At 41.0% G+C, this 21,659-nt stretch overlaps 1 protein-coding gene across 25 annotated transcripts in view; it reads left to right on the plus strand.

Moving 5' to 3' along the window:
- Positions 1–21,659, plus strand: part of DLG2 (discs large MAGUK scaffold protein 2) — a 2,052,576-nt gene that overhangs the window by 1,886,875 nt on the left and 144,042 nt on the right. For all 25 annotated transcript variants that reach the window (XM_044258404.1, XM_044258405.1, XM_044258399.1 and 22 more), the window contains one exon: positions 19,565–19,679. In XM_044258404.1, coding sequence (XP_044114339.1) covers positions 19,565–19,679 — 115 coding nt within the window. The remainder of the gene's footprint in view (positions 1–19,564; positions 19,680–21,659) is intronic.

Raw genomic sequence — 21,659 nt, forward strand, 5'->3', positions numbered from 1 at the left:
AAGTCATTTTTTCAAGGAAGCCTAAGAAATGTCGGTATAAAAGAGAGCAGGAGAGATCTAGAAATGGGGATATTGGAGAAAATGATCAGTACACAAACCAAATCTCAGAAAAACCAAGACTGAAATTATTGCTAAATAAGTTTGTGCTGATTTTTCTGGCCTCATCTCTTCACTTTTGTCCAAATAGCCAGATACCCTTTTGAATAAAAACCAGTTCTTATTCCATTCCTGAGTCATGAGTGATGGCATAATTCACTATGTATGATTCTAAGACTGCTTTCCTAACCCTGCCTTGGAATTTCTTACCGTTCACCTTCTAGCACCAGGAGTGCATAGGAACTGGGAGAAGCAGGGGGCTCGTGGGACATGTTCTATTCACTCATGTTTGACCAGGTAGCAGCACTCAAAGATAGAATGTCCAGCAGGAAAAAATACCTTGCTTCACAGTAGATTCTGATCAAATGCTAACTATCCAAAATACATTTAAAAAGTGTTACCATGGTTACTGTGCTTAAAGGCTGATGCTTTATGTTCCGCACTCAGCCTCCCTCCACCCAGCCTCTGAGTTGTACCAGGCCTCTAATCTACCCTTTTGCCAGGCTCCTGACAACATCCTAATTGGATTTTAATTTCCTAGTAACCCGCAGCAGTACACTGAGTTCAGTTCATTAGAGCCCTGAACAGAGATGTAGACAAAATGGAGCTTCCCATCTTTGGCCTTGGAAAACATCTCCTCCTCCTACCCCACCCTACACCCCTCCTCCTCCTCCCCCTCTTTTTTGTTTAACTTTTTAAAGTTGTAAATGAAGTTGCCCAGAAATACACAGGGAAGTTCTGTTCATCCTTCACGCCCATTGTCCCAATGTTGATAACTTTCCGATTAGTATAATACCCAAACCAAGAAAGTGCCATTGCTGCAATCCACAGAGAAGACACCTCATTTTATAGGTTGAATAGGATGCCTCAGGGCCGTGTATGGTGGTGCTTGGCAATGTGGAGTAGTAATGATAATCCTGTATATTCACGCGATGCTTTTGTACTTTTCAAAGCTCTTTCATCCCTTCCCACTCAGGCAGGTGGTCTATTAGCAAGTTTCTCACTCTGCCAACGGTTGCCGATACCTCCGTTTTACTTGATAATTCAAAGGCCGAAGAGCTCATTATAAGTAGGTTCCTTTCCATTTTCTCCTGGAAGGACACTGACATCAGGCTACCCCATCAAAGGATGACTCAGCCCCCTTTGTGCTGCACTTTCTATTGACTGAGAGAAATCTCTCCTCTTCAGAAGCAGAAGAGGCATGATCTTTTGCTCCTACACAGCTGTTTCCCTGCTTTGATCTGCCCTCTGCCGGCCCTCCACCTAGTCTCTCTGCCTGCCCAATGCTTCCTCATCCTTTGAGATGAGTCCTCAGTGTTCCCTCCTCTCAAAGACCATCCTCTTTGTGTTTCCTCTCAAGCTGGGTTGGGTCCCTCTTCCGCACTGATGCAGCTCCTTGTTTATATAACAAGCTTATTCGTGTTGTCTGTTTTCTTGACTGTCTCCCCAAGTAAATAGTGAGTTCTTGGAAGACAGGAATTAGATCACTTAAATGTTTATTTCTATTCCCAGCACACTTATTAATTAATTAATTAATTAATTTGAGGAAGAAGAGGTAGGAGGAGCAGAGGGAGAGGGAGAGAATCCCAGGCAAGCTCCATGCCCAGTGCAGAGCCCATTGTGGGGCTCCATCTCACGACTGTGAGATCATGACCTGAGCCAAAATCAAGAAATCAGTCGCTTAACCAACTGAATCAGCCAGATGCACCGCCCCCCCCGCCCCTACCTCACAGCACACTTTTTAAATGAATGGGTAGATGGATTCGTGGAATAATTCTGTGTCAACCTGGAAATATCAGAAAGGCTTTAATAGTGACTGAATGAAAGATTAAAAAGGAGAGAATCCTAGCATATCTTCTCTGGTGATATCCTGTACTTTTGCAGATATTACAAAGTTTGGAAAAATAGAACATGTAATGATGACAGGGTCCAAATGATTTTAACAAGATAGACCAATGGCAAGAAAGCACCGAGATTAAATTTCATAGAGTTGAATATAAATTCTGAGTTTCCTGATTAAATGTGGCAGCTTGAATACCTGCATATATCTCTGTTCCCTTCCAAAGCTCCACCAAAGTAACAATTAAGGAAATCAAACAGGTATAAATCTATGAGATCACAAAATAACTGAGTCTTGATAACACACGTAGGCAGTATGAACAAAATTTTGGAAGTTGGAAAGATGCACCAGGAAGGGAAAAAATGACTTAGCAGAGGGGTGAAAAATCGTAAACCCCAAGTATCTACAGGGGTGCGAAATACTAGAAAATCTATTTATATTGGTCTCGGCACCTGGTTCCTGGCACAGAGTTCCTAAAACTCTTGTAATTTCCTGGGTGGTAGGAGTGGTATCTTTTGTTCTAAGGAGGTGACTCTGGGCAGACTCCTGGATAAAAGCTAGTCACCGGAAAAGTCAAGCCATGATGAGAAGCTTAGAATTCTCAGCCCTGTCCCCGGTTCTCTTGAGAAAGGAGAAGGGCTAAAAATGGAATTAATGATCATTCATTCCTACATAATGAAGCCTCCATAAAAATCCCCAAGAGATGCGCTTTTGAGCACCTGTGCCTCAGTGAACGCATGGCAGTGCTGGCACAGTGACTGGTCAGGACCAGCCATGGAGGCTCTGCAGCCCTTCCCCCATACTCACCTTCCACCCTGCTCCCTGCTTCCACCGGGATGTTCTGTAGCCTTTATCATATCCTCTTATAATTACCTGGTAAAGGTAAGTAAAATGTTTCTCCGAGGTCTGTGAGCCACTCTAGCAAATTAGTGGAACCTGAGGTGGGGGTCATTAGAACCTCTCATCTCGAGCTGGTTGCTCAGAGGCTCAGGTGAGAACCTGGACTTACAAGGGGCATCAGAAGTGGGGCGGGCAGTGCAGTCTTGGGGCACAGAGCTCAGTCTGTGCAATCTGATGCTACCTCCAGGTAGACAGTGTGAGAACTGAGTTGAGTTCTCAGATACCCTGCTAGTGTCTAAGAATTGCTAGCTGGTGTTAGGAAAAACCTCCACATACTAAGTGATCACAAGGGGTGTGAACCTAGTACTCTGTGTGAGAGTCATAGTCGTGTAAGTAGTAAAGGAGCCTCCCAGGGAAGAAACACACAGTAGGGAGGAACTGGGTTCTTCACGACACAGGTGGGAGACTACACTGTTTTGTTTAGTTTTTATAAGGAACGTGAAACCTATGAGAGGTACAGAACCTGCAGGGATTTGGGTATTAAAAGGCTGGGGTATTTGAAGGCAGGGATGTAGAGAAGGACTGAAAATACAAATAGTGTTTAGAAGTCTTACAAGGGACTTACTGGAGACACAGATCCCCTCTTCTGCCTGCTACCCGTGCCCACCACAGCAAATGGATTTTCTTCTTTAGAGAGTGAGCCAGAAAAATCTTTGGATTTGAGGCATTGGACATGGAACAGGGTGGAGGGATGTTTCCAAAAGGAAAGATGACCAGGGAAAATGAATGCTTTCTGTCTTGGTTTCCTCCCTTCCTCACTGTCTCCTTCCCCACCTCCTCCCTCCCTTCCCATCCCTTCCCTTCCTTTACTTCTATCTATATCCAAAGAGTTATATATGAGGGGAGGTTCTGTTTTAAATAGTTTTAGGAGATAAAACTGAGAGAGACAGGGGCGCCTGGGTGGCTCAGTGGGTTAGGCCGCTGCCTTCAGCTCAGGTCATGATCTCGGGGTCCTGGGATCGAGTCCTGCATCGGGCTCTCTGCTCAGCGGGGAGCCCGCTTCCCTTCTCTCTCTCTGGCTGCCTCTCCATCTACTTGTGATCTCTCTCTGTCAAATAAATGGATAAAATCTTTTTAAAAAAAAACTGAGAGAGACAGATAAAGAGGAGTTAGGTAACATTTCAAAATGGTAAAGAAACTAACTACACCTGTAGGCAAAGACTATGAAACTCCCATTCAATACTGGCTTCTGTGTGGAAGGAGTTCTCTTCACTCCCTCTTGAATTCTTATGAATCCAGAATGGGCCAATTGGAAACCTGCTGGTCGATTGCAGTTTCTGGTTGGGCAAAGTGCGCTTCAGTGAGTTTTTGTGGATCTGTTACTTCATTCTAAAATAGGGTGAATGTAACTAGATTGTATTTAAAAGGGCAGTTTCTAGGGTTGCTCCGTAGAAACCAGCTCTGTTCGAGTTTAAATAAGGATGAAAATTGTTGGAGTGCGTCGTTTCTAGCTCTTGACTTGGAAGCACAAATACCAAAGCAAGTCCCACAGATATTTTCCATGCCTAGACTAAAGGAGATGGAGAAGAAATTTGGCAGCAAATAATAATTGAAAGAACTTATGTGACTGTGCTAAAACAACCCCCAGAGTTAGGCTTCAGTCATCCTACATCTTCCAAATTTTTAGCCTTTCGTTGTGCAAGCTGCAAATAATTGACACCAGGCTCTGAGTCAGCTTTCTGATCCTCACCCTCATGGTTCAGATTAGAGTCTAATTATAAGAGCTACTCCTACATCTCTAGAGGCAGCATGCCTGGGATTTCTTCCTAAATTATTAATCAGGAGGAAAGATAGGTTTGCTTGACTCCGTTCCTCAAGGATCAATTTTCCCGTAGCATATTTTTATTTATTTGTGCATAAAAGTAAATTTTAATGGTTACTTACTTTTATTATTCCCTAATTTTTCCATGGCTCTCAAGGATGGAATGATCAGGCTAGTGTGTGTTCCACACAAGCCTATCTGAACATTGATGCAGTGCAGTCTTGCCCTAGAACCATTCTGCGGGCCCCAGAAAGTATCTGGTTTATAGATGGTGCTGATTATTAAAGATGAATCTCCCCATACTCCCAGTCACTGGAATTAAGGGAGTCTGGCATGAGAATACTAGGCTATAATAATGTCCCCTCAAATTCAGTGTGTCCCAGGATGGACCCCATCATTTTCTTTGTTCCCTTCAATGGCACCTTCTTTCTGTTCTCAGCACATTGCTCAAGAAGGAAACCTGAAGGAACCCTGGTTATTTCCACTCTCATTCTCATGTGCCACAGTGAATTAATCAGCAAAGCCTCTTCTGTACACCTCCCAAGTGGTTACCCCCTCTTCTCCATTCCCACCGTCCTTACCATCTCTCACCTGGACCATTGGAGAAGACCCCAAATGACCTCCAGGTTTCTAATCTCTCAGCTGTCACTGTTTGGTATCTTCATGAGAATCCTGCCAGCTGAGTGACAAATGTAAAATATCCCTTAAAAGTCACTCGGTGGTTCCAAATCATCTTTGTTTGGGGTTCTAATTTCTTAGCATGTGATAACTGCAGAGGACAGTATGGGTTACACTTTGTACTTACTTAAATGGCCATTCCAATTTCACATACACCCAGCAAGTTATTCAGTTTTTCTTGGATCTTTTGCCAAAAATCAGGGGAACAATTTTATATTAAAAATATAGTGAAATAAGCAAAAAGAACTTTTTTCCTGAGCCATGAAAATAGCTAAAGTGAGCATGAAATTGTTACGATAAATTTTGCTGAAGAAATTTTATTCAGCTCCTGTTTGTATTTGGGGATGGGTAATCTCCCATTATGTGCTTTTTTGGGTTGCTTGCCATAAAATACTTGCAATATTAGGATGATAAACAGGAACATATATAGCATCTCGAGTCAAAGGTCATCTTAGGATCGAAGAAGAATCTAGCTAGGTGGTTTTAGGATTCAGAAATGGATAATTATGATGAGAAAGAACTGAAGCATAAATAACCATCCTAATCCGTACCTCTGGTGGTTCTTCCTTTTACTTCAGTTGGAAGATGAAGAATATTTTAGTGGGAGAGCCATGGAGGAGTAGAACATATGGATCAAAGTCTCAACATTTGCAAAATGGCTGGATCCCTCTTTCGTCAGGATGAAGGAGGAACAGTCATATCCGCAGCTCCATTGACTCGGCTATCAGATGTTTCTCAAGCGTCTGCTTTTCCTCCCAAACAAGCAAGCAGTTATAGACAGTTAAAGCAGTGTATTAATGCGGCATGTTGCAAAGGAGAAATACCAGTTGCATTTGATGGTAGGATCTGTCGTAGCTCAGGGAGCTGTCTGGGGAAGTGATGTTGAGGACAAGATGGGAAGGCTGAGAAACCAGATGAGGACCGATGGCAAAAGTGTTCGAGGCAGGTGGAGCAGCACAGATGATGTTTTACAACTGGGAGAGAATGAGACAGAAAATCCCCAAAGCTAGGATCTGAGGGAACCGAAAGAAAGGGGCGGGGGATTAACAAAGAGATGAGCTGGAGAGTAAAGCAGGGGCCTCATGCCTTTATTAAAAATTATAGATAGTATTCAAACTAGAGGCTAGAGATAGTTCTGGAATTGTCCTCACTGTGGAAATGTGCATATACGTTAGCTAGGAGTAATGGAAAGTCGTGGAGTGTGGGGCCTACTTTTTAATCATTTTATCACTGGTGTCCAACACAGAGCCTTACCATGGTTGATGCTCAAGGAATGTTTGCTGATTGAACAGATGCATTCGAGCAGCATAGCACTTTGATGGCTCTTACCCAGATTGAATCTCAAAATGATGCTAAGTCTAGGTGTCCTACCAGGACTCAAGAGTGATGCACCCGGGCGAAGGGGCCAGGAGGAGCCCTGTCCTCTCATAGAACTGACATAGTAGTGTCAGTTTTTTAATTTTACCAGATTAGGATGTTTAATCTTTTTAATATCCAATTAACATATTTCTATTACAAACATTTTCAAACACATACAAAAATAGAATGCTTGTATACTTACCCCTCAGATTCAGTAATAGTCAAGAGTTTGCCGATTTATTTCCTGTGTCACTTAAAGTATTTTCTTTGTTTATATGTTTTAAAATACATTCCAACAGTATCTTTTTTCATCCCTTCAATATGCAAACATGATAAAGAGAAAAGAGAACATTTTCTTATATTACCACAACACTCTTACGACACCCAGCAAAATAAAAAATAGTTCTTTTTATGATCCAATATGTAGTCAGTAATTGCTTGAAAATGTCTTTTTCCTAATCAGGGTACAAACAAGCACTATACATTACATTTGGTTGTTATGCCTCTTAAGTATAAAAAGAACATTTAACCACAAAAAAAGTAAGAAAGACACGGTTTTAAGGACACAGACACCCCCCTGTCTATTCTGTGAGTTTAGGTGTATGAGGCATTCCCACCCTCGGCTGTGTTTTTTCCTATTGCCGTGTGGCCCTGATCTCCGCAGCTGCTGCTAGGAATCCTGGGATTGTTGCAGATTCAAGGCTATCAGAATCAGGGCTGAATGCTCTCTCTGCTCAGCATCTCCCACCTCCCCCCAACCCTGGTATGTGCCCACTCTCTTGTTGTGGGAGCCATGTTGCCTGAGCCATGGTTTCCAGTCGACTTCGAGTCTTAAACACAGAATCCCACTAATATATATTGAGCAGCTTTCATTTGGGCAGCATGTTGGGGGAGACCACACAAAGCCTTTTCATTTTGATCTTACCAACCTACCTTATGGAATTCACTGTAGATAGGAATCTTTAGTTACAGCAGAAATCAGTAGTTAAATGGTTGCTTAGGGTGAGCAAGCTCGTCTGAGCCAACCAGTACATGTCCGGAGCAATAGAGAGGCTGGCACTGGATGAGGCCAGCACTGTAGGCTTTGGATTCAAGTCCCAGCTCTGCTGTGTGACCTTGGGCAAATTGCCTAGCCTCTCTGAGCCTCTAAGGGAAGTGTTCTTCCCATTGTGCTTCTATTTTTCTCGGAATAGTGGGTTATCTTCCAAGATAATATGTGTACATATTTTTCAAACACTATTAAAGGATAAATCTGCTAGGAATGTTGTGGAAGCAAGAAAGATATTTGTACCACTTAAGTCACACCCAAGGGGACTGCCAACCTGCCTACCTCTAGAGCCAGACTGCTTTATCTCCTTTCTCTCCCCTGGGCTATAATTAGGCAAAAATAATCACCCTTCTCTTTGGGCAAGATCTAACCGATCATTATTTCAGAAGAACACAGGAAGCTTGAACATTATTATTTTAGCCTCTAGTTCCATGATTTTAATACAAAAGAAGGAACAAGACAGATCCAGCAAAGATGTAATATTTGTATTTGCCAAGGAAGGCTTTCTTATCTAGTTGAATGTAGTCTCAAGTACTACGCCTTAAATTAGAAGGCAGAGTGCCTTGATCCTTCTTCTGATGCATCATTAGTTACGAATCACACCAATTAAACAACAGCCTAGGCTTCCCAGCTCTGAACCTTTCCCCCAGCCTACCAGCAAAATCTTGAGAGAATCAGCGTTGGCAGCTAGGCTGTAATGATATCAGCAGTTTCCATTTTCCCGTCAGAGTTTCACGTTTACTCTCTCATGCATGATGCCCTTTATAGCTTTGTTTCCATAGCCAAGATAGAAATCAAATTCCATACCATTTGAAACAAATTTCAGTTACTGAGGAAATATCATCCAGGTAGATTGGGGTTTTAAAAAAAGACTATATTATATGAATTTTTTTTTCTTTAAGATTTATTGATTTATTTTAGAGAGAGTGTAAGAGAGCAGGGGGAGGAATAGAGGTAGAACAAGAATCCCAAGCTGAGTCTGTGCTGAGTGCAAAGCCCAATGCAGAGCTCGATCTCATGACCCTGACATCATGACCTAAGCAAAAACCAGGAGTTACATCCCCAACTGACTGAGCCACCCAGTATGAATTATGGGTTTTTTTTAAAGATTTTTATTTATTTATTTGACAAAGAGAGATCACAAGTAGGCAGAGAGGCAGGCAGAGAGAGAGGAGGAAGCAGGCTCCCCACTGAGCAGAGAACCCGATGTGGGGCTCAATCCCAGGACCCTGAGATCATGACCTGAGCCGAAGGCAGAGGCTTTAACCCACTAAGCCACCCAGGTGCCCCATGAATTGTTTTTATTATCACTTTGTCTTTATCCTGTACCATTTGGTTTATCAAACATTTTTGTATTTGATTCTTCATTTGATGCTCGCAACAAACTTGTGATGTAAATAGGGTATTAATATCATCCCCATTTCATAACCAAGAAATATAAGGCTTGAGGAGGTTTTAATACTTTTTCTTTTCCACTTATTAAGCATTCTAGTCCATTACCATTTACAAATGCCATTGCATTTAATCTTCCAACAGTCTGTTGAGGTAGGTGATTTTTTTTTTTTTTGTTATACAGATGAGAAAAACAAATCTTCTCAAGGTTGAATAACTTGCACAAAAGTCCACATTGTGAGTCAGTAGTGAACTTAAGATGCAATGTTGAATTCTATTAGGTTTTTTTAAAAATCACATTACATCAGGCTACTCCTAATTGCTTAAAGACAAAGCCTTTGCCAAGCTCAAAAAGTTTCTTTGCTTGCTCTGTTATGTAATAATCCTGATAATTTAGAAAAAAAAAAACTGCCTTTATGAATCTATAAAACAAAACTTGCATGAAGCCAAATTGAAATTTGATGTATCTAATTTTCAGAGTTTTATGTATATTGTGTGAAATAGCTGGTTAGGGACTCAGACTGTGGTTTGCCCATAAAACTTACTTCATTTTTCACATTAAAGAATTTGTAAGCATTTGGCTGAAACCTCTTTAAAGGGTCTCTAGCCAAGCTGCACAGAAAATTGTTCAAGTCAAAACAAATGACCCCAGTTCTACTGAGAGAGACAGAGAGAGACAGTATACTTTAATTCAGTGTGTTATTAAAAATTATTCTAGGGCACCTGGGTGGCTCAGTGGGTTAAGCCTCTGCCTTTGGCTCAGGTCGTGATCTCAGGGTCCTGGAATCGAGTTCTGCATCGGGCTCTCTGCTCAGCGGGGAGTCTGCTTCCTCCTCTCTCTCTCTCTCTCTCTCTCTCTGCCTGCTTCTCTGCCTATTTGTGATTTCTTTCTCTGTGTGTCAAATAAATAAATAAAATCTTTAAAAAATTATTCTAAAAAGTTTGCTCTACTTCACAGTAGATTTGGCAAACTAAAGGATCACTTTTCTTTCCCTGAATTCTGTATTTAACCCACCCAACTCAGCAGACATTTATGTTAGCATTTATATACTGATAGCTGTCTGTCGTACTCTGTTTTAAGTGTTAGGGATACTGGGGCACCTGCGTGGCTCAGTCATTAAGCATCTGCTTTCAGCTCAGGTCGTGATCCTGAGGTCCTGGGATCGAGCCCTGCATGGGGCTCCCTGCTCAGCGGGAAGCCTGCTTCTCCCTCTCCCACTGCCCCTGCTTGTGTTCCTTCTCTCACTGTGTCTCTTTCTGTCGAATAAGTAAATAAAAGCTTTAAAAAACAAACAAAAAACAAGTTCTAGGATCCAGAAAACAATTGTGACAGTGTCTTGCCCTTATGGTGTCCACAGCTGAGTTCTTAGTGCTCAGTACTGAAGATGTACAAGAAATTGGTATATACATCCTTTTCTTTTGTGAAGTGCAGAAAAGATAGCAGACTTACCCTATTGTCTAGGATTCCCAGTTAAAGTTTGACTCTAGAGAATTTAGTTTTTAATATGTTTCTCTCTTTCTGTCACTCTCCATCTCTTTGTCACGGACACACACACACACACACACAGTAGCATGGTAGCTTGGTCAGAAGTAAGCCAAACAACATCTCTAAATCTTTACCAGTGGAAAATTCCATGTTACCACTTTAACACAGAGGTGGCAACCTGGGAGATGAGCTAAGTCAGAGTTTGAAGTGAACATCTAGTAAATTCCATTGGCCAGAGGTCAGCTCTCTTGAAGGCAGGTGGGCATTCCCATGGCTGTGTGAGAGGGAAACCAGTCTTCTGAAGTTTTGTTTTGTTTCTAAAGACCGCACCCTTCCCAGCATGACAGCTTGAAAAGCAGCCAGAGTGAGAAGGCTCTAAGGTATTTCTAAAGCCTGATATGAAATGGCAGGACCTTTTCTGTGTCTTTCTGGCTCCGAAATCCCAGGGCAACTAAGAAAACAAGAGGCGGTGAAATGGGAACAATTGATTTTTTTTTCTGAGCTCCAAATAAAAACGGTGACTCTTGTATCATCATATGCAAGAATTTTGACAGACTTGCTTCTTGGACTTGAGATTTAGCCTCTGATCTATGCCTCACCCTCTTATAAATATGTGATTTTGCTAAGAGCCTAGTGTACAGAGTGCAGTAACATATTTGGGATTTTCTTGATTTCACACTTTACTTATTAGATTGCAGTGATTATGAGGCCAAAATCTTCCCCCTCTACACACATGCATTTCAGCTTGTAAGTTCAGAATGAGTCTGGTATCCACCCTCTCCAAAAAAGATGCTCTCATTGTTATTAATTGATGGTGCTTTTAAATATCAATACTGCTTAAAACGATGGAAATGAGGTACACTGTGTTAGGACAATGTTTTATAGGGGCAGAGATGATTTCCCTACCTAACAGGAAACCATTCTCTCTGAGAGGGTAAGGGATTTTCCCAGCATCCCTCAGAGCCAGGACTCAAGTCCAGCAACTCATTCCAGGGAACGACTCTGAGACCCTTCTTGATCTTCTCCCTTCGCCAGGAACCCCACAGTCTTTCACAAAGATTTACCCTTCCTCAGTTTCTCCATGATAACATGGATCTGACTATATTGGCTTCTTCCCACCATAGAGATATCCCATTACCTTCTAGAAAGCACTTAATCCTACTCACAAAGAGCAGATATTTAAATGGCAGGTGCTCTTTTTTTATATTCACAACAGGAAAGTAGAAAATTAAAGGCAGCAAAGCATCAGCCTGTGAGCCCCTTGAGGCAAAGGTCTTTCCGGTGATTTTGGTGTCCCTAGCAATTAGCATTGCACCTGGCATGTAAGAGACCCTGAAGAAATGTTTGCTGAATAAATGAAAGAAGGATGTTACCCCCCCCCCAAAGAAATGGATACTTTTATAATTGCTCACAGTATCTCGTCCCTGGAGCAGTGATCAGATGTCATGCTAAAAATAGATGTGAACTGTTCCTCCTGCATCCTTCCCGCGCACCCCTCCTGGACCCTGGCAGCAAGGAGTGTCATGTCCAGGTAGATAATACTGTGGTAATACTGTGATCCCAATAGACTGCACACCATTGATATTTGCCCCAGCCTGGGCACTATTGGAAAGTGCCCAGCACTTAAACTTCCTTAGCTTATGAAGTACTCAGAGCTCCTAGTTCAGATTTGTCTATGAAAAACATCGCTTCTCAGGCATGCAGCAGGTGGCCTCTTCCAACTACTTTCCCCATAGCGAGGACATGGTAACTCAGCAGGAAAGCAGCCTGTGTTGCTAGGATGTGCAGAACCCCTTAGAGCTCAATGATTTCACCAGTTGTTGGTAGTGCTACGCAGTGTCCATAATGAGCAAATGGGAATAAGATGCTCTTGTTCTTACTGGTGCCACCAAGGACTGCATATGCATTTATTCTGAAGGAAGCCACCAGGAAAATAACAGCAGCGACTATTGTACATTTGCCAAATGCTTCATGTCAGATCTCACCGTGATTCTCAAAACCACTTTGTGGGAGGAACCTCACAATTTTGCAGAGGTTCAGGAAACTTCCCAGGGCCCCATTGGTAGCTAAGGACAGGCTTAAGATTCAGAGCTGGCTTCCTAACCTAGAGTTCCTAACCCCCCTTCCTCTGCTCACACAACGGGGGGTCAGCAGCATGAGGCTGCAACTGGAGAGAGGTGCCCTCCCCACCAGTTCACTGGGAGAAGAGCATGCCCGTAGCTTCATGCTGTTGTCTGATGCGCGAAGCTCATCGTTTCCTTCTCGGAGACACAAGGCTGGCCATCTGAGCCTTAAAAATGTGAGTAGCTTTAATCAGTTTGGATTAATCCTACTGTCTTAAATAGCTCCTGCCCCCTCAGAGAGGCAGTGCCTCCTTTTCTGTGTGAATGAGAAGGTGGGATTGCATTCTGTGTCTCCTCATTCACCTTTGACGAATTTCAGAGGAAACCAGTGTTTAGCAGAGACGCTTCTCGTGTGTCTTGTGTGGTGTTCACACCTTTGCCTTTCTCCATTAAAGTGTCCATCAGTAGCTCACACTCTTGAGAAACCAGGAGGCAGCGTGAGCCTATATCAAGGGAGGCTCTGGAATGGACACAGCTTTCCATTTTATTTAGTTCAGAAAGGGGTTATGACTTTTGCAAGCAGTGAATAAGAGTGGGTGTTGAGTTACACATGATAATTAACAGGAGGAATTACCAGTCATTACCAAGAGTCAACCCTTGACGTCCATATGCTCTCTTGTAATCTTCCCAACACATCTTGATGTAGACACAATTATTATTCATGTTCTGCTTATGAGGAAATTGAGCCCAGAAAGGTTAATAATTTTCATAATGATACACAGCTTGTAAGTGGCAGAGCCAGGATTCTGACCCCATCTATATAAGTCATATTTTGTACCCTGTCTACTGTTAGCAGCCATCATGTCCAACCAAGTGAAAGCAAGTGACACAATCCCAGTATGAGAGTGTTGCCAGTGAACAACTGGATTTAAATGCCCAAGAAGGAGACATTTTTCATACATCCTGGAGCGATAGAACCAGCTGGAAGTAATGTTTCTTGAAACTCCTCTAAAACATTTGCCTAGAAATCAGTTCTCAGTGGGTTGCTTCTTGTTAGACAAGATAACCCCCCAAAAAATAACACAGATAACTCTTGCAATTCTGAAAGCATTTACCAGGCACCTATTTCATGCAAAATAAGCCAGAATAAGGTGTTGCTGCTTTAACGCAGCTCCCTACTTCAGCATTATTTATGATTGATTTCCATTCTGGAAGCAAACTCCTTCAGGTTCTTATTCAGCACTATATGCCAGGCACCTAGCACAGTCCTGAGTCTAGAGCACAAGGAACCACAGGCCCTGAGGTTTGTGGATCAGAGATGGGGGGAGGCTTCCGCACCTCTAAGGAGTTCGCATTGCAACAGAGAAGTCTAGTATTCACATAATCAGCTCAGCAGATGCGAGGCAGGAGAGCAAGATGTCAAGAGAGATAAGGAGAGAGTTGAGGACGCCTTAGGTTCTAAAGGAGAAGTAAAGTGTTAAACCAGATGGGAAGATAAAAAGGAAATAAACTGGCCTCACAGAGATCCAAGGTCACCCCAGTGACTTGAGTGAAGTTAACCTCCACGCACTTTTTCCCCCTCATCTCTAAAACTCCCTCAGAGCTTTGTTAGGAGAAAGAACATAGTATTTCAATGACATAGCACAGATACTAGCCCTCAGGTGCTCAGAAAACATGAATTCTCCTTTAGATGGTACAAAGATTGGAGTACTTTCAAATCTCAGATGAATGTTCTCCCCAGGGTTAGGAACTAGACTGAAAAATGTATGAAAAGTGAAGGCGGAGATATGACTAAAATCTTCAGGGAAAGGGGCAGGGATTGGTTAAGATTAAATAGACGTGGCAGTGTTAGATTTGGTTTTGTTGAAAAGTGTGATTTTCCGTACTATTATAAAACATAAAGAAGACTTATATCTCACAGTTTCTGTATCTGCTTGCTTATTTATTTCCAGAGCATTTCTAACCATAAACTTGTTCATCTTTGAGAAGATGGAGACAGTGCTCCTCTTCTCCCTCTGTTTCTGTCTCTCTCATACATATACATACCATTTATATTTGTAAATACAGGTTTTGTTGCTTTTGCTCTGATGAAATTACTTGTACTTAAGTTTTATTTTCTAAAAAGGAGCGAAGAAGGGCACCGGGCTGGCTCGGTCCGTGGAGCATACAAGTCTTGAAATCGGGTTCATGAGTTCAAGCCCCATGTTGCCCAGGGAGCCTACTTTAAAAAGTAATGATAAAATAAAAAATAAAGGGGTGCCTGGGTGGCTTAATCGGTTAGGCTTCTGACTCATGGTTTTGGCTCAGGCTATGTGAGTTATGGTATCGAGCCACATGTAGGGCTCTGCACTCATCAGGGAGTCTGCTTTGAGATTCTCTCTCTCTGCCCCTCTTCCAGCTTGTGCATTCTTTTCTCTAAAAATGGATAAATAAACTTTAAAAAAAAAAAGAAAGGAAAGCATGAAGAGATGAGTAAGCACTTTTAAACATAGGACTTGTGGTGTCCAAGTAGAAAAATTGAGGGCATGATGTATTCCAGTTAAGACAAATGCAATACAACACAGCACTTCCCTATCCACAGTAGGGAGTGTAAACACTGTAGAAGATGGTGTAAAACAAACATTTCAAAAGCAAGGCAGAAAGCATCTGGGGGATCTAATGAGCCATACAATAAGGAGAACACAGTTTGCTATTAAAGCAAGTAGCCTGTTGTGACATACAGAGTGTGACAGCCAGAAGAGCCTTACAGAGTGCTGATCAGCTACAGGTTAAGTATCAGAGAAGAGTTTCCAATGTGTGACATGCCTGTGTCAGGGAGAGTACAGAGATCACCTGAAGAACGATAAAAATATCAGTGGGATTTGGGAGCAGCCATGATTAGACAGGAATAAAACCTTAAAGTTAGGTAGACGATTTAACCTTGAAAGAAGTCCCACAGGAGAAGCGTGTTGTCTTTCTTCATTAAGAGAAACCTTAACATTGAACATGGGCAATTTCAGAGGCACCTGGGTGGCTCAGTTGGTTAAGGAGCTGCCTTCGGCTCAGGTCATGATCCCAGAGTCCTGGGATCAAGCCCCACATCAGGCTCCCTGCTCTGTGGGGAGCCTGCTTCTCTCTCTCCCTCTGCCTGCCTGCCTACCGCTCCCCCTGCTTGTGCTCGCTCACTCTCCCTCTCTGTGTCAAATAAAAAAAGAAGGAAAGAAAATGGGCAATTTCAGTGCCTGTAGGCATTTTATAACTGAACTCGTTTAATGATTCTGCTCATTTCCTCATTCATGATTCATTCAGAAAATGTTTGTTGAAACCCTATTATTTAAATGCCTCCTGCACACCAGACACTGTTAGGGACAGGGAACCCCAAAGAGAGTGAGTTGTGGTTTCTGTTCTCAGAGAACTCAGTCTAATGGGGAAGATGGGCAGCTGCACAAGTCACTGCAATTTGGTGTGATAAGTACAAAAAGGTAGCAAAGTGGTCAAGTGGGGTCAGGGATTGGCACTGAATTGTGATGCTTAAGTAGGGGAGAGGAGGTGTGATGTTATGTTTTTATCACAGTAACGCCATCCTCAAAGTTGTAAGGGAGGCAGTTCTGGGAACCGATGGAGGATTGACTTACTAGTTCTTGGGAAATGCCTGGTATTTAGGAAGGGGCAGTGTGGAGCATGATCTGAAGACACTAAGAGATCCTGCTTTGTCTCCCAGACCAGATTATCTTCTCCGAGAAGTGTTATCGGGGTCTGCATGACGTCTGTGCAAAGCTCTAACCGGTACCTGCACTAGCTAACCTGCCCATACATGTGCTCACGTAGCCTGAGATCCTGTTTGGAACAGCTAAGAGCTGGATGGGTCTATCTTCCGCCATACTTCTCTGCAACTGTTGAATTAATTGTGGTCTTAACCATGTGATGCCATTAAGGGTGTTAAGAAAAATATCTACGTATTTGGGAGAAGGCAGGAAAAGATCCAAATTACACAGTTATAAAGGAAGATAAAGGCATTAGCATAATACATATTGATCTCTATGTATGTGGGTATGTGTGTGTATGTATATGAAATGAGTCGATAAATGTCTGTGCAAGTACAATGGGTATCTCTAGAGAAAGGTGTAGCAACAGACAGCAGTGAGAGGGAAGGAAGAAGAGCTAACCTCTCAGTTTTTATTCTCTGTTTTTCCATGTACTCCAAATATTGACAACATTCATGAACTTAATTTTGTGACTTAAGGAAGAAATAATTGCCCATGAAGCACTAAACACAGTGTCTGCCATGTGATGCCAATTAATAATTAATTGGCTCTTAGGATGGCAAGAAAACATGACCTGCCCTAAAAAATTTAAATCTGCATACAGTGTCATATTGGTTGTTATAAATGAATGCTTTCCTCTGTCAAAAGGGATTTAAATAAATTTCATAAATTATGATCAATAGATTTTAGATTAAATATATGTTCTGCTTATTTAATCATTTAGGATTTAATTATTTAGAGCTAAGTTTTGCCCCAAAGATACAGATGTAGTGAAAAGAAGGGACACATGCACCCCAAAGTTCAGAGCAGCAATACCCACAATAGCCAAACTGTGGAAAAAGCCAAGATGCCCTTCAGTAGACAAATGGATAAAGAAGATGTGGTTCATGTATACAATGGAATATTACTGAGCCATGAGATAGGATGAATACCCACCATTTGCACCAACATGGATGAAACTGGAGGGGATGATGCTGAGTGAAATAAGTCAAGCAGAGAAAGACAATTGTCCTATGGTTTCACTTATATGTGGAACATAAGGAATAGCATGGAGGACGTTAGAAGAAGGAAGGGAAAAATGAAGGCAGGCTGGTGGTGCGGAGGAATCAGAGAGGGAGAGGGAGACAAACTCTGAAAGACTGGCCTCTGGGAAACAAACTGAGGGTTTCAGAGGTGGAAGGGGTTTTGGGGGATGGGATAGCTGGGTGATGGATATTAAGGAGGGCACATATTGAAATGAACTCTGGGTGTTATACACAAACAATGAATCATGGAACACTACATCAAAAACTAATGAAGTACTGTATGGTAACTAATGTTCCCTTTAAAAAAAAAAAAAAAGGCTGTATTGAAGAGGGAGGCTTCCAAATCCAGATTACATAAGACTTTGCTTAGGCACCAGAAATTTCCAGTCAATTTTGATGGTTTTATCTTTAGAGTACTAAACTTTGAAAATATTTAGCATTCAGAGGCACCTGGGTGGCTCAGTGGGTTAAGCCTCTGCCTTTAGCTCAGGTCATGATCTCAGGGTCCTGGGATCGAGCCCCACATCAGGCTCTCTGCTCAGTGGCAAGCCTGCTTCCCCCTCTCTCTCTGCCTGCCTCTCTGCCTACTTGTGATCTCTCTCTCTCTGTGTCAAATAAATAAATAAAATATTTTAAAAAAATTTAGCATTCATAGGTTATTATCCAGTTATCTTCTTATCACTGAAAACCAAAGTTAAATCTTCTTTATGATATCCTACCCCATAATAATCAATAGATAGTCAGTAAACTGAATTTAAATTTAATTTTGTGGAACTTTTTATTTTAAGAATTTGAAACACTGTAAGGGGATCATCTTTTATTATGTCCATTTAGTCATCCTTATTTTTATGAAAAATTATGAATAAATTAAATTGAAAATCAAATTGTTTTTTGAAATGTACTGAGGAAATACTTTATGATGAGTTTCTCTTTATAAAAGAACAATTTATAATTTGAATTAGCATTTAAAAAATTCTCTATGGTGAGTTTCTTTGCAATTAAAAGAACCATTTAAAATTTGAACTAACATTTTCACATTTATCTTGTGAGTGAATTGGCCTTCTCACCCACTAGATTCTGCTAAAGCAAGACACTGTATGCCAAGGAGATAGAACAAATTGTAATCAATAATATCAAAACTTCAAAGGCTTTTTCTTTTTACATGCTGATTGTGCTAATATCTTAAAACCTGTTTGTGCTGTCTTTATTTTTATTGGATTGACATATGAAAAAAATATTTTTCCTATGAAGAAATAGTATGACATATACCTACATTTTCTTGATTTTTTTAGACCCATATGTTTCTAAAATATATTTACCCCCATTTCCAATGCCATTCTCTAGAAGCTCATTTAAATGTGTAATGCATATTAGAGTTGATGAAGTTTGATATGGACTTTTTGTATTAAAGTTATAAGGCAAAATTGAAGTATGATCCCAAATGATCAGCCTCTAGCAACCCTCTAATTGCTAATTCCTTGGATATTGGTTTTGTTCATGGATCTTGGTGTTTTGTATGTATTTTGTTTTGTTGGGTTTTTTGCCCTCTTTTCTAAATTAAAGTTTAATTTTGAGGTAATCATATATTCATATACAGTTGTAATAAATATTATAGGAAGAGCCATGTAATGTTTACTCATAGTTCTCCCCAATGGTAACATTTTGTAAAACTAAAGCACATTCTCATAGCCAGGATATTGACATTGATGTAATCCATCAATCTAATTCTAGTTTTCTGAGTTTTCCTTGTACTCGTCTGTGTGAGTGTTTGTGAGTGTAGTCAAGTGTAGATCGTTTTTTCACACATTCGGTATCCATTACCAACAGTCAAGACTGCACATTTTCATCACCACAAGAATGCCCTGTGCTGCCTGTTTATAACCTCACATACCTCCTCCCCCGTGGACTTTTCACATGTTGGGGATTTGATGGCAATATATTTTCTAGTTACATTTGGAGAAGTAACTGATTTGTCCTTTTCCTTTTGTCAATGTCTGCAAATAAATAATATTAAGCAACTGATCCCCCTGTGTTGATCGTTCTGGGTTGTGCATCTCCCTGATACTTGGCAAAGGAACCAGCATCAGAGGCAGGTAGCTGCCTTGGCTATGCACCATTTCTCCTTTTCTGAAGGCACGGGACCAAATCTACCATCTTTGTTTCCTTTTCCAGATTACGCTCGATTTGAGGCCAAAATCCATGACCTGCGCGAGCAGATGATGAACCACAGCATGAGCTCCGGGTCCGGGTCCCTGCGAACCAATCAGAAACGCTCCCTGTATGTCAGGTAGGCAACGGAGCATTTCTTACTGTGATCTGCACTTTGTGAGCAATCCAGCTTGGGGAGATAAAAGCAACACCTTGTGGCTATGGAACATGTGTTTTTATTAATAGTTCATCACCATAAGACGTCAAGTTTAACCACTTTGAAGATGTTTTTGAAATGTTATTACATTACTTTTAACAAGTTGCTCTTTGAGAATGTTATGGTCCGAGGTCAAGTTCTCAGCACTGGTTGCAGTAAAAATAATGAAAAGAGATATTTTCATTCCTGATCATCTTAAATTCAATATATGGACCAAAACCTTAGACATTTTCTTACTGTCAATATATGAAGAAAATATTCTGGTCTCACCTCTTGATCTGCTTGATATATATTGCGTGCACTCGGTCTATTGATTGAAAATCAAAAGCACACTGCTAGAGACTTACATGCTTCTTCCCAGAAAGTGGAAAGACTTTCTTCCATGGTATCTCATGATCAGTTGTTTCTTAGACTATGAAAGATACCTGTTCCTTGCCTGACAAAATTCATCAATTCAGCTGGGGGAAAAAAAAAAGAAGTGACTGATTGGACTTGAAAAGCATTGCAGTCTTTCATCCCTATAGTTAACTATTGAGTAAGATTCATCATCGCTGAACTATAACGTGCACCTCTTCTTAATGTGAGCTTCCTATATTCCTTCCAAAATATACTTCATCAGTGCTGACTGTACTTTTTAAAGTAATATAAGTACTAACAACCAAAGGAGGGAAGTGATATCTAATACATTGTCAAGGTGAATCTATGGGCCAGACGAGGAACCATACCCACCCTCACTGCATTCTCCTCTCTTCACTTGGCCCCAGAATCTGGTCTGACTTCCACCTAAGGTCATATCCTCCTCACATGAAATTTACTGTCTTTTTCTCGCATGAAGGGTATGTTATGGATACTAAATTATAGACTTGAATTGATGTGCCCTGTTGATTCCACTTTGGCTATGAAGTTATCTTCTATGTGTATCAGGTAGGCACAGCAGGGCCAAGAAGGGAGCAGGATTCCAGATGGTGGCATGTTCTTGATGGCCTTGAGTTGCTGGACCCCTAGAACAAGCATAGAGTCCCTCCTTATTCCAGGAGGTTCTAATACTTCAAAAGCCCAAGATTTAAGATAAAAACAGGATAAAACAAAGCGAAACTACTTTTGACTGTTAATGTTCCAAATTCGACTGACTGAATTTCACAAGGTTATTTGGATATACTGCAGTGTAATCCACAACAGGAACTATTAAGAGCCACCCTGGAACGTGTCTTGTAGTGAAGTCACAGACGTGATGGAAAGTAGCTATTTCTTTTCTCCTCACTGGCTTCATGTTGCTGGTCTTTGTGATGTGAAATATTTTAAATCTTGAAATGTTTTAGTCTTGGGTAGCAAATTGGGAAAAGCCAATTGGGTTAATAGGATAGAGAAAAATCAGTTAATGCAAATGAAATGGGCATATAGAATAACACTGGAAGGAAAAATTACCGTACTGTTCTCTTATTAAAAAAATAGAATGAATAAAAATATTAATGTACTAGAAAAATTTTGCTGAAAATATACTGGTAATAGTTTCGTCTTTTGAATTAAGTTATGGACGGTTAGGAAAATTAAATTGGGTGATACAGTGATGGAATGTAAAGCTGGTGGACTTATTTTAAAGAGTAGTATTAATCAGACCCAAACCTTTATTCTCTAAAATGATAAATAAAAGTATGACATACAAAAGAGATCAAGACTTAAGGTAATAAAGAATCTCATCTTGTATCACATTCTAATAGTTGGAAATGGAATTGAAAGGAGGACCTCTTTTAAATGAAACTTAAAAATTAAAAAAAAAAAATAGCTGACACTTCCTGGGAAATTCTCCAGATGATCTCACCACTATACAAATAATATGGTATTTGTTTTCCAAATGTATAATTATTAATACTTTAGTTAGTACCTAGAGGGCTGACCTTAGCA

The sequence above is a fragment of the Neovison vison genome, chromosome 7 (genome assembly GCF_020171115.1).
Source record: "Neovison vison isolate M4711 chromosome 7, ASM_NN_V1, whole genome shotgun sequence".
In the NCBI taxonomy this organism is placed as follows: domain Eukaryota; kingdom Metazoa; phylum Chordata; class Mammalia; order Carnivora; family Mustelidae; genus Neogale; species Neogale vison.